We start from the raw sequence: 14,186 nt of genomic DNA, 5'->3' as shown, positions 1-14,186 counted from the left end.
TGGATAATGGATGACTCAAATACTTTTCACAAAGAAGACTCAACGTTTTTATTAACAGTAACTGTGAAAGCGACATTTCAGAATAGATCATACAACATTATATATAGTAGGTGAAGGATTAACACTAACAACAATTTGTATACATGAGCGAGATTAACTTGAGTAGGTTAAATAATACTAGTAATTGAATAATATTGTAACAACTTGATGGACAGAGAACGCATGATGAGGAAGCCACTTAAACCGAATTTAGTAAACATAGGTGGGAAAACTTGTTCACCAATCCAGTCCGTGTACAATTTACGGAAATAAAATATGTTAATAAACCATAAAGGTTCGCAAAGGTTCATAAAGTTTTAAAAGTTCAGAAATTTCAATTAAAAAGGTATTCATTTTATGTAATGTAATTACAAACATTTGGTATCAGGATCAATATTGTTCAGATTAGTGAAATATGAACATATTTTCGATATTATTACATTACTTCAAAAGGCATGTTTATTTTTTTATTTAATGGTGTTGCAGCACAAAATGTTCCTATACGATGAAATAATTTTATAGCTAACTTGTCTTGCAACTGATTCTGTTATTGCACATCGTCGTGTCTTATTTGTTTTTGATTTAAGAAAGTTACATTGGGAAAGCTTCATGGTGATGAGTAATAATTCAGTAGGAAAGATGTAACCAAACTTTCAAAAGAAACTTTACCATTGTCTTAATACAATATATGGATAATGATAAGCCAACATACGAAATACATAAATAGTTATAAAAATATTTTTTTAATCATTCCAAACTGTAAATTATTACACTTAACATATTTATGTTATGCAGCAACAATCAGAAGAGGGAGACACGCCCTGTCCCAGACTGATTTACCTGCCCTTGAGTGATCCTTTTCATGCATTCGTGACCAACTCGTGTTATTCCGGGACAAGCCGAATAGCGACTCGTGCCCCTTTTATGGCCATTTTTGCGACCGGGTTCCGTCTTAGCGCAAACGGGCATACCTAAAACAATTGTCAACTCGTTGCGTAATGGTTCACATACATTTCCCCATATATTACATATGTTTCAGATGCAATTTAAAGCACATCTGGACATGCGGAACTATACAGTATGATTGAGCGTTTTTAACTGTGTCTTGGGTATATTTTGAGATGAAAGACATATGTAAAATCAAAAATTATTTCTGAGGGATTCTTTGATGCATGTCATCGATCCCAATTGCGTGGATCGATGCTCATGATGTCAATCACTGGATTGTCTGGTCCAGACTCGATTATTTACAGACCGCCGTCATATAGCTGGAATATTGCTGAGTGCGGGGTTAAACAGCGGACCAACCAACAACCAACCTACGTATGAGCTGATCAATGATGTTTAGTTTTCACTCAGTCTGTAATCCCCTACTTTTGTGGCAGAGTATATATATATATATATATATATATATATCTGCATTTCGTTACGCGATTTTGATCGGACTATGCATAGACTCGTCAGTCCAGCCAAATTATAACTCCACAGTACCAGGCAAGGTTGGCAAGGGTGGAAACTGGACTTTTGAAGTCAGTTAACTCACTACATCTTAATCATACAAATATTCGTATAAATTTGACATATATATTGTGATCCAAATCCCAGTAGATGGCTCGTGCTGATGCGGTTTGTATCTGATGTTGTCGTGGAAGTACCACGTCTTTGGGCAGCGTTCAGGATAGTGGTTGCCATAACGCCTGTGGACAAATAAAAGAAAATGATTCAATAATACAATGTGTGCGTGTGCGTGCGTGCGTGCGTGCGTGCGTGCTTGTGTGCGTGCGTGTGTGACTAGTGGCTTGGTCCCATACACAATATTTAAGGTTCATGCATTCAACTCAAATAAAACTTGGGACAACCATTTATTCATTTGAAACATTAATAACTAGTAATAGTCGGTTGGCCACCAGCAGAAAAGAGGCTTAGTTAAGATTTTCGTTCCCACATTTTCCTGTATACCTTAAACCTTTTCTATTGCATAAAGGAGGTATCTGTACACAATTTTCATTGGGTAGTAAGCTTGCAAGTGTGTGCTTGAATTTTCAGGGGGTCAAAATTGCATAAATTGAAGGAAAAATGCATAATTTGACCAAATTGGCTGTAACATTTTTATTAGGTCATTAAACTATCCATATTATGTCATTGATTACAGGTAGTATGTTCGGTTATCTGAATTTGGCAAACATTTTGTTTCATATAACTGTTATTCTAATTATCAGTGGAAATATTGGTTTAAAATAATGTTTTTTTACTTCATTTTCAAATCTTGTGAGTAGGTAAAACACTAATTCCATTGAATTGTGACAATAAAACCATTATAACTGGGTATTAAAATCTGATAATAGAGTGTGTACATAGAATAAGTCCCAACACGAAATGATAATGTCATAACTACATACAGCCAGTTTCACACCCTTGTTCTCGAATGTACGTTACGGCACATGCCTCTACAATATACATACCGACGCTTGGTGCAAGGCGTGGGACGCTCATCGAAACACTTCATACTCAAAAGGTTGAAATAAACTATCCCTATACCGTCTGCAGCTTTATCCGATGACTTGCCGAGGCAGTCGTTGAACCGTCTGTCGCACGAACATTCACTTCTGAAATCACAACAGGAAGCTTCATGAATTTCATAGGTTTTGAAATAATGAAGTTGATGGTTTAAGAACGATTCGTGTTTCTTTGGGACTGAAACGTAACCTCTAAAGCAGTTAGATGAAGGAAGTGGCTCTTTGACTTGGCATTTAAGAGGGTTCTGATGGGTGGGTCCCATAAGCAGTAAGCAGTAAAATTTAGGGTAAAAATATTCCTAAATCGGCCATGGAGGGACATGGGACTTTAATTCTGCTTTCGTTTCATCCTGACAATTCATATTTTTGATACCTGGTAAAATCTCAAATCGCTAAACATTCTAGACTGGTCCCCTGCGTCAGTTGCGCAGCCTGCTTTCTGTGGCGAAGCATTTGGGTCTTAAAGACAGACTGTTTTTGAACATTTTAATAATTTTACGATAAGCAGTAAATTATTTATTTACGTTAAGCAGTTATTTTTTGGTATTTTACGATAAGCATTTACGATAAAAAAAAGATGAATTTTACGTTTACGATAGTGTTTGAAGAGTGTTTTACGTTAAGCATTAAAACCCATCACGACCCTCATTTAAGGAAGAGGTAGACTAAACTGACGACCAAAAGAAACTTTACCATAGTTATAAATCACCCTAGTTTAATAGATGCATGAAGTAAAAAGATCAAAATCTCAAAATAATGAACATTTAAAATGACAGTCATACAGTATCCCATATTGGTATGACAGGTTCCCGAATTGAGGTGGGGTGGCAAAAACAAGATTTCAACGTAATGGAGAAAGGTAACACACATCTAAAATGTTCAAAGACACTTCGGGCGGTTGGGTAGCCTAGTGGTGAAAGCCTTCGCTCGTCACGCCGAAGACCCGGGTTCGATTCCCGACATGGGTACAATGTGTGAAGCCCATTTCTGGTGTCACCCGCCGTGATATTGCTGGAATATTGCTAAAAGCGGCGTAAAACCATACTCACTCACTCAAAGACACTTCACATTTATAGCGTGTATGACCACCCCCTGCTACAAGACACGCAAAAAATTGTCCGTCGCACAGAAACAGTCAGTCGTCTGATGACGTCACGTCGGATACGTCGCTATTCGTTTTTGAGGGCCTAGATCAGTTCAGACGGCTGGCTGGAGGATATGGTAGCTGTCGAAGACATCCCTGAGGTGATCTATGGGGGACATGTCTGGGGAGCGTGCAGGCCACGGCAACACGTTGACGTTGTTGGCTGCAATGAAGTTCTGTACGATTCGGGCTGTATGGGGTCTGGCGTTGTCATGGTGATAAAGGACACCACGTGGTTGCTGTTGTAGAAATGATAGGACAATCGGACGAAGAATATCATCCATGTAACGCCGAGCTGTCAAATTTCCGTTAACGATGGCCAGTAGTGTTCTCTCCTGCCCACTAATTCCTCCCCACACCATAACACACCCTCCACCATACGGCACGACCTCCTGAACGCAACATGCCGCCGTTCGTTCTCACCTTCCATCAGCTCTGAGTAGACAGAACGGGCATTCATCAGTGAAGACTAACCTCTGCTGGTCTGCTAACGACGTACAGTCCGGGCCCAATAACCGTTCTCTTTATGGTCTGAAAGCCCTAATTCCTTAAGCCCTAAGTCGGGGCATTCGTCGCTGACGGGGTAGAATAGGTCTTCAGCAACCCATGCTTGCCGTAAAAGGTGACTATGCATGTCGTCAAAGGCGACTAATGGGATCGGGTGGTCAGGCTCGCTGACTTGGTTGATTCATGTCATCGATCCCAATTGCGTGGATCGATGCTCATGATATCAATCACTGGATTGTCTGGTCCAGACTCGACTGTTTACAGACCGCCGTAATATAGCTGGAATATTGCTGAGTGCGGCGTTAAACGACAAACAAACAAACCCAAACATTCGTCGCTGATGACTTCACTGTCAGGAATCGATTCCGCAGATGCAAAGTACGCAAGTACCGGTCCTCATTGGGCGTAGTTAGTGTGGGTTCCCTCTTATTGTCCTATCAGGAACTTTGCATCAGTTTAGTCACAGCAACACGGGAGCAACCAAAAGTACTAGCAACGTGGGCATGGATGACTCACATCTGTATCATACCCAGGGCCCGCTCGCGTTGCTCGGGTGTGAGTCGTGGCATTTCTGTGGTGTGTTTTTTTTATCAGCTTGAGTGCCTGACATGCGGTCATTATCATTTATATACCCTTATTATACGTATACGTGTCGGCTGCCAAAGCGGCACGTGCTTTTCTTTCACTTTTTTGCATTTTCTGAAAAAAGAAACGTGCCGTGGACGTGTATCACTTTCTGCACAGCGCATTGTTGTGTTTGTAGGATGTGTTTTGCATTGGCTTTGTTGCATTGAACTTGTGTTTTTAAAATTTTGCAATTTCATTTCCAAAGTGGTAAAGATCTTTTGGCCGTCAGTTTATTCATTCATATAAAAAAATCCTCGAAATACGTTTTTAGTTTTAATTAAAAAAATATATATCACAAAATTATGTTTTTGCAATTAAATGGTATTACTTCGACCTCAAGTGGCCTTGAAAACAACAGCCATTAACAATGGATATTTAATTAGCTTTAGGATGAAATATTTGTTGTTATGCCAGTTTGTCAATATCCCCTTCTCTAATATGACAAAATGGTCGTTAGTAAAGAGAATACGAATATACAACGTACATGAGAGCAAATGAGAGGGACTTTTCAGAACCATGACAGAGTTGGTGTTTTCAGTTAAGCCCTAGTTGGTTTGCTCACTGTCATGGCCAGCATGACCTAGCTGGTACGTTCAGCGATGACCTACTGTGTGTGTTCGATCATGACCCAATTGGTGCCTTCAGTCATGACCTACTGTGTGTGTGTTCGATCATGACCTAATTGGTGCCTTCAGTCATGACCTACTGTGTCTGTTCGATCATGACCTAGTTGGGGGGCACGGGTGGCCCAGTCGTCTAAGGCGCCGCGATTCGCTGTGCAGAGTTGCGTCCCTTGGGCACGCCAGAAACCTATGATTGTGGGTTCGAATCCCGGTTCGCCCCGATTATGTTTCAAGGTTTGTCAGCACCATACCCGTGCTCGTGGGTTTCACCGAAGTGATAAACGTCGGAGACCTGCATCACTTCGGGCTTTCCTCCCACATTAAGCTGACACGCCGCGATATAACTGGAATACTGTTAAAATCGGCGTTAAACCCAACTCACTCACTCACTCATGACCTAGTTGGTGTGTCCAGTCATGACCTACTGTGTGTGTTCGATCATGATCTAGTTGGTACGTTCAGCGATGACCTACTGTGTGTGGTCGAACATGATCTAGTTGGTACGTTCAGCGATGACCTACTGTGTCTGTTCGATAATGACCTAGTTGGTGTGTCCAGTCATGACCTTCTGTGTGTTTGATCATGATCTAGTTGGTACGTTCAGCGATGACCTACTGTGTCTGTTCGAACATGACCTAGTTGCTGCGTTCAGCGATGACCTACTGTGTCTGTTCGATCATGACCTAGTTAGTGTGTCCAGTCATGACCTTCTGTGTGTGTTCGATCATGATCTAGTTGGTACGTTCAGCGATGACCTACTGTGTCTGTTCGATCATGACCTAGTTGGTGTGTCCAGTCATGACCTACTGTGTCTGTTCGATCATGACCTAGTTGGTGTGTCCAGTCATGACCTACTGTGTATGTTCCATCATGATCTACTTGGTGCGTTCAGTCATGGCCTACTGGGTGTGTCCCAGCATGACCTAGTTCCTGCGTTTACAGCCATGGTCAAGTTGGTGTGTTAAGCCATTACCCAGTGAAAGTATTCACAAGCTTGATATAATTGGTGAGTTTGCAGCCATGAGCTAAAGCATTTTCCTGACACCGCATACTTTGAAACAGAATTACCTGAGTTGTTTTGGGTAAATTAAGTCTTCTACTGTACTGCACACTTAGATTCATTCAGTGCGAATAAATACCTTGTCACCAAACCGTAGTTCCGAAGCCCATGTTTTGAGGACCATCTTGCCCCTGGGATTGAACTGGGGCAGTTGTCGTGGTCTCGGCAGCATCTGTCAGTCTCACGATATCTTCCGAGATCTGTGTAGTTTCTCGCTATGGCTCCTGCACCACACCATCTTGTTCCTGGAGTAAAACTGAACATACTTCAGCTGGTTCAAGACAGTTGCTACAGGTAAATTATCAATACGGTTACTGCAGGTAAATTGTGCCAGATGTATCACTTAGTCATTGTAAGGGATGTATAACTGAGTCATTGCGTCAGATACATCACCCAGTTATTGTGAGGATATATGACTAAGACGTTGTGAGGATATATAACTACGTCATTGTGTCAGATATATCACCCAGTTATTGTGAGGATATATGACTAAGTCATTGTGAGGATATATAACTGCGTCATTGTGTCAGATATATCACCCAGTTATTGTGAGCATGTAACCCTTAGATATTGTGTCTGATATATGACTAAGTCATTTTGTTAGATATAACACTGACTCACTGTGCTAGATGTATAACTAAGTCATTGTGTCGGATATATCACCTAGTCATTGTGTCAGATATATCACTTACTCATTGTGTCAGATATAACACTGACTCACTGTGCTAGATGTATAACTAAGTCATTGTGTCGGATATATCACTTAGTCATTGTATCTGATATATAACTAAGTCATTGTGTCAGATAGCCCCCTAGTCATTGGAATAAGTCATTGTGTCGGATAGATCCCTTGGTCATTGTCATTAGTCATTGTGTCAGATATATAATTAAGTCAGTGTGCCAGATGTATCCCTTAGTCATTGTGTCAGGTGTATTGTAAAAGTCATTGTGCCAGATATATTACTGAGTCATTGTGTCAGATATATCACTCAGCCAGTGTGTCTGATATATGGCTAAGTCATTGTGTCAGATATATCACTTAGTCATTGTGTCACATGTATTGTTTAAGTCATTGTGTCAGATATATCACTTAGTCATTGTGCCAGATGTATTACCAAGTCATTGTGTCAGATATATCACTTAGTCATTGTGTCAGATATATCACCTATTCGATGTCTCAGATATGTGTCACTGTGCTAGATGTATAAATAACTCCTTCTGCAAGATATATCACTAAGTCATTGTGTCACATGTATTGTTAAAGTCATTGTGTCAGATATATCACTTAGTCATTGTGCAAGATGTATTACTAAGTCATTGTGTCAGATATATCACTTAGTCATTGTGTCACATGTATTGTTAAAGTCATTGTGTCAGATATATCACTTAGTCATTGTGCCAGATGTATTACCAAGTCATTGTGTCTGATATATCACTTAGTCATTGTGTCAGATATATCACCTATTCGATGTCTCAGATATGTGTCACTGTGCTTGATGTATAAATAACTCCTTCTGCAAGATATATCACTTAGTCATTGTGTCACATGTATTGTTAAAGTCATTGTGTCAGATATATCACTTAGTCATTGTGCCAGATGTATTACTAAGTCATTGTGTCAGATATATCACTTAGTCATTGTGTCACATGTATTACTTAGTCATTGTGTCAGATATATCACTTAGTCATTGTGCCAGATGTATTACCAAGTCATTGTGTCAGATATATCACTTAGTCATTGTGTCAGATATATCACCTATTCGATGTCTCAGATATGTGTCACTGTGCTAGATGTATAAATAACTCCTTCTGCAAGATATATCACTTAGTCATTGTGTCACATGTATTGTTAAAGTCATTGTGTCAGACATATCACTTAGTCATTGTGCCAGATGTATTACTAAGTCATTGTGTAAGATATATCACTTAGTCATTGTGTCACATGTATTGTTAAAGTCATTGTGTCAGATATATCACTTAGTCATTGTGTCAGATATATCACTTAGTCATTGTGTCAGATATATCACTTAGTCATTGTGTCAGATGTATTACTAAGTCATTGTGTCAGATATATCACTTTGTCATTGTGTCACATGTATTGTTAAAGTCATTGTGTCAGATATATCACTTAGTCATTGTGCCAGGTGTATTGTTAAAGTCATTGTGCCAAAAATATAACTAAGTCATTGTGTCAGATAGATTAGTCATTGTCATTAGTTGTTGTGTCAGGTATATCATTAAGTCATTGTGTCAGATATATCACTATGTCATTGTGTCAGATATGTGATCAGGTCATTGTGTCAGATATATGATTAGGTCATTGTGTCAGATATATAACTAAGTCATTGTGTCAGATAGATCACTAAGTCATTGTCATTGGTCATTTTCAGAAGTCATTGTGTCAGATAGTTCCCTTAGTCAGTGTCATGAGTAATTGTGTCAGATATATCACTAAGTCATTGTGTCGGATGTATCACTCAGTCATTGTATCTGATATATAACTAAGTCATTGTGTCAGATAGCCCCCTAGTCATTGGAATAAGTCATTGTGTCGGATAGATCCCTTGGTCATTGTCATTAGTCATTGTGTCAGATATATAATTAAGTCAGTGTGCCAGATGTATCCCTTAGTCATTGTGTCAGGTGTATTGTAAAAGTCATTGTGTCAGATATATCACTCAGCCAGTGTGTCTGATATATGGCTAAGTCATTGTGTCAGATATATCACTAAGTCATTGTGTCAGATATATCACCAAGTCATTGTGTCACATGTATTGTTAAAGTCATTGTGTCTGATATATCACTAAGTCATTGTGTTACGTGTATTGTTAAAGTCATTGTATCAGATATATCACCTATTCGATGTGTCAGATATGTGTCACTGTGCTAGATGTATAAATAACTCCTTGTGCAAGATATATCACTAAGTCATTGTGTCACATGTATTGTTAAAGTCATTGTGTCAGATATATCACTAAGTCATTGTATCAGATATATCACTTATTCGATGTGTCAGATATGTGTCACTGTGCTAGATATATAAATAACTCCCTGTGCAAGATATATCACTAAGTCATTGTGTCACATGTATTGTTAAAGTCATTGTGTCAGATATATCACTAAGTCATTGTATCAGATATATCATTTATTCGATGTGTCAGATATGTGTCACTGTGCTAGATGTATAAATAACTCCTTGTGCAAGATATATCACTAAGTCATTGTGTCACATGTATTGTTTAAGTCATTGTGTCAGATATATCACTAAGTCATTGTGTCACATGTATTGTTAAAGTCATTGAGTCAGATATGTCACTAAGTCATTGAGTCAGATGAAACACTTAGTCATTGTGTCACATGTATTGTTAAAGTCATTGTGTCAGATATGTCACTAAGTCATTGTGTCACATGTATTGTTAAAGTCATTGTGTCAGATATATCACTAAGTCATTGTATCAGATATATCATTTATTCGATGTGTCAGATATGTGTCACTGTGCTAGATGTATAAATAACTCCTTGTGCAAGATATATCACTAAGTCATTGTGTCACATGTATTGTTAAAGTCATTGAGTCAGATAGGTCACTAAGTCATTGAGTCAGATGAAACACTTAGTCATTGTGTCACATGTATTGTTAAAGTCATTGTGTCAGATATGCCACTAAGTCATTGTGTCACATGTATTGTTAAAGTCATTGTGTCAGATATATCACTAAGTCATTGTGTCACATGTATTGTTAAAGTCATTGAGTCAGATAGGTCACTAAGTCATTGAGTCAGATGAAACACTTAGTCATTGTGTCACATGTATTGTTAAAGTCATTGTGTCAGATATGCCACTAAGTCATTGTGTCACATGTATTGTTAAAGCCATTGTGTCAGATGAAACACTAAGCCATTGTGTCACATGTATTGTTAAAGTCATTGTGTCAGATATGTCATAAGTCATTGTGTCAGATGAAACATTTAGTCATTGTGTCAGATGAAACACTTAGTCATTGTGTCAGATGAAACACTTAGTCAATGTGTCAGAAGTATACTTATCCGATGTGTCAGATATGTGTCACTGTGCTAGATATATAAATAACTCCTTGTGCAAGATTTATCACTAAGTCATTGTGTCAGATATATCACTAAGTCATTGTGTCGGATGTGTCGGGAACGTATCACTTTGCCATTTTGTTTGATGCATTGTTGCAAATGTTCCTGGTTGTGACAAGTAGTCGTATCCGGACAACAATATGAACTGCTACAGGTGTTATCATTCAACGCTATAACAATGTATCGCCTATATTCTTGTCAGGAGAGTGAGTGAGTGAGTGAGTATGGTTTTACGCCGCTTTGAGCAATATTCCAGCAATATCACGGCGGGGGACACCAGAAATGGGCTTCACACATTGTACCCATGTCGGGAATCGAACCCGGGTCTTCGGCGTGACGAGTGAACGCTTTAACCACTAGGCTACCCAATCGCCCAGTCAGGAAAGAGAACCCTTGCAATACAAACTCAGCTGAATCTTGACATGTTAGATTGTGAAGCGTCAAAACACTTTGAGAAAAGAGGATGTGAAGGAGTCAACAACTACGGCATATCATTTCATACTTTTGATTTTTATAAACAAATAATGATGCCATTCCAAGAAAATGGTACAATAGCTCACCTGGCCATATGACGACGTGGAAAGAACGCCTTGTCCTCTTCCTTGTCAGGTGATGAAAGTAAGCGATCAGGTCCTGTCCAGGGTGACAGATGGCCTCGTTTCTGTCCAACTGACGAGGGGTCAGACGAATGACGCCATCTAGCTGCTGGTATGAGGAGCTATACGTAATACAATGGAGACATTGATTTCGTTTTAATGTCACACTGTCAACATTACCTGCCTTACATAACATCAGCTGGCATGTACATGTAGTTCATGATATGCCGGAATGTAACAGTGCCCTCCCATCCATAATGAGTACAAGGGGATTGTCAGGTTTAATAATGTGATTACATATACAGTAAACTACGGTTATAACGAACTCATAGGGACTTCTAATTTTAGTTCGTTATAACCGTAGTTCGTTATAAGCATATATACAGCATAACTACAGCAAACAGTCGGGACTAAAAAGTAAGTTCGTTATATCCGTCAGTTCGTTATAAGCGTGTTCGTTATAACCGTATTTTACTGTATTGGGTTCATGATAATCCCCTGCTTAAGCAGGGACTATAGGTAGAGTGTCCGCCCGGAGAGCGGAAGGTCCGGGATTCGATCCCCGGCCGCGTCACATCAAAAGACGTGAAAAGATGGTACTTGTTGTTACCCTGTCTGGCACTCGGCATTTGGGGTTAAAACAAGGACTGGTCGGCTCGGAGTCAGTATACTGTGTCTGAGTGGGGTATTTATGTTAAACTGCGGCATGGTATCTCAGTGTGCTAGCACTTTTGAATGCGACCAGCCAGCCAGCTACGTCTATGGCGAAGAATTCATCAGACACTTCCCCCTCAAAAATAACGTTGCCCAATTTATCACGTCATCATCTTCAGAAATGACGTCATGATAGAAAAAATGTTTTATCGTGAAATAAACAACGCTTCGTTCTTCATTGTTCTTTAGGGGGCACGGGTTGCACAGCCCTCTAAGGCGCCCGATTCGCTGTGTAGAATTGCGTCCCTTGGGCACGCCAGAAACTTATGATTGTGGGTTCGAATCCCGGTTCGCCCCGGTTCGCCCCAATAATGCGTTTAGCTTTGCCAGCACCATACCCGTGCTCGTGGGTTTCACCGAAGTGGTATACGTCTGAGACCTGCATCACTTCGGGCTTTCCTCCCACATTAAGTTGACACGCCGTGATATTAATGGAATACTGTTAAAATCGGCGTTAAACCCAACTCACTCACTCACTCATTGTTCTTTAAGATTTATGGTGTAGCTATTTTATATATCAGGGATCAGACTAATTATATGTGTAATATTCTTGTACAGCGACGTTAAACCCCATGAACACCTCAAGTCAAAGGGGTCAAGTTGAAACCATGCGCCCCGTGCACATTATATTTTCCGGGGAACACTTGGCAACACTACTACAAATTGTTAACTTTGAGTTTCGATACGGTCTAGTTGATACTGTTGTTAAAGAATCGCCTTTAATTCCTATTGAATACCGGAAACTTTGCCATTATAGTACCTTTACAACACGTACGTGTAAAATGCGTTAGAATCAAGACAAGGTTTTAGAAGACCCGACTCTCACAAAACATCTCACCTTGTATGTTATAAGCTCATTTTTAGGGTATTGCTGTGCAACTATACTGTCCGTAATGTACTATACTACAGTAACAGATTAAAGTGTACGTTGTACAGTAATTTAAACGTACAACATTTACAAACAAATAAATTATCAAACGCAAACCCTCAGTAATCGTGTGAGTGAGTATGGTTTTACGCCGCTTTTAGCAATATTCCAGCAATATCACGGCGGGTGACACCAGAAATGGGCCTCACACATTGTACCCATGTCGGGAAACGAACCCGGGTCTTCGGCGTGACGAGCGAACGCTTTAACCACTAGGCTACCCGACCGCCCTTCAGTAATCGAAGTGGTAATTCAAGTAAAACATTCACAAAAACAATGAAATTCATTTACTTATCCGAATGGAGAAAGCATGCTTGAAAAGTTCCATTGATCATTGGTCCTTGTAAGACTCTCTGTCCGTCCACGTACACCTGCCACCTCCCACGAGGACTTGCCCGGGGCAGGGGGGCACAGAGGGCGATGAGGAAGAGCGAGAGCCACATTGTCAGCCGGGGGCGACTGGTGATGCTGCTTCATGAGACAGCCGTATACCTATATATATATGCTTCTGACGCGGATGCGACTAAACATATTGATGATGATCCATGACAGATCCGTCCTGATCCCGACTCTGTTAAAGAAGTGTCTGTCAAACATCGTATCCTAATTGCATGAATCGATGCTCCGGATATTAATCACTGGCTTGTTTTCAGGCCGCCTCCATATAGCTGGAATATTACAGAGTGCTTCCTTAAACAACGTCAAACTAACGTACCATACAGTAAACTACGTTTATAACGAATACGCTTATAACGAACTGACGGATATGACGAAATGTGTTTTTGATCCCGTCCATTTGCTGTATACTTGCTCAATATATGCTGTATATTTGCTTATAACGAACTACGGTTATAACGAACTAAAATTAGTGGTCCCTTTGAGTTCGTTGTAACCATAGTTTACTATACTTCGCGCGGGCGCTCATTTCTTTCAGCTCTCTTCTACACTCGGTAAAGAGAGGCCCTATGTTTTGTATTTCAAGATTACGGTACTAAATAAACCATGCCTTTGCATTTGTACAGATAATATAGAATAAAACGTCACATCCTCGGCGCTGTTTAAACACTTATACCATCATGAAAGTGATACCAAAAGCGTTGAGGCTACCACACGTGTTTCGTATACAGTAAACTACGGTTATAACGAACTCAAAGGGACTACTAATTTAAGTTCGTTATAACCGTAGTTCGTTATAAGCATATATACAGCATAACTACAGCAATCAGTCTGGACCAAAAAAGTAAGTTCGTTATATCCGTCAGTTCGTTATAAGCGTGTTCGTTATAACCGTAGTTTCCTATACCGTTAAACCCAACACATTCACTCATT

General features: G+C 39.8%; 1 protein-coding gene across 1 annotated transcript; it reads right to left on the bottom strand.

Annotated features, from left to right (window-relative positions):
* Positions 1 to 1,474: 1,474 nt before the first annotated feature.
* LOC124140274 (phospholipase A(2)-like) lies at positions 1,475 to 13,410 on the bottom strand. Its single transcript, XM_048395932.1, has 5 exons — positions 13,149 to 13,410; positions 11,180 to 11,337; positions 6,596 to 6,761; positions 2,502 to 2,645; positions 1,475 to 1,736 (listed from the first exon to the last, which is right to left on the bottom strand). The coding sequence occupies exons 1-5, from the start codon at positions 13,298 to 13,300 to the stop codon at positions 1,589 to 1,591; spliced, it is 768 nt and encodes a 255-aa protein (XP_048251889.1). The 5' UTR covers positions 13,301 to 13,410; the 3' UTR covers positions 1,475 to 1,588.
* Between the last annotated feature and the right edge of the window lie 776 nt (positions 13,411 to 14,186).

The sequence above is a fragment of the Haliotis rufescens genome, unplaced genomic scaffold (genome assembly GCF_023055435.1).
Source record: "Haliotis rufescens isolate VD_foot unplaced genomic scaffold, xgHalRufe1.0.p SCAF_15, whole genome shotgun sequence".
Lineage (NCBI taxonomy): Eukaryota > Metazoa > Mollusca > Gastropoda > Lepetellida > Haliotidae > Haliotis > Haliotis rufescens.
The sequence above is the reverse complement of the archived record's forward strand: the minus strand, read 5'-3'. Positions and strand labels throughout refer to the sequence as shown.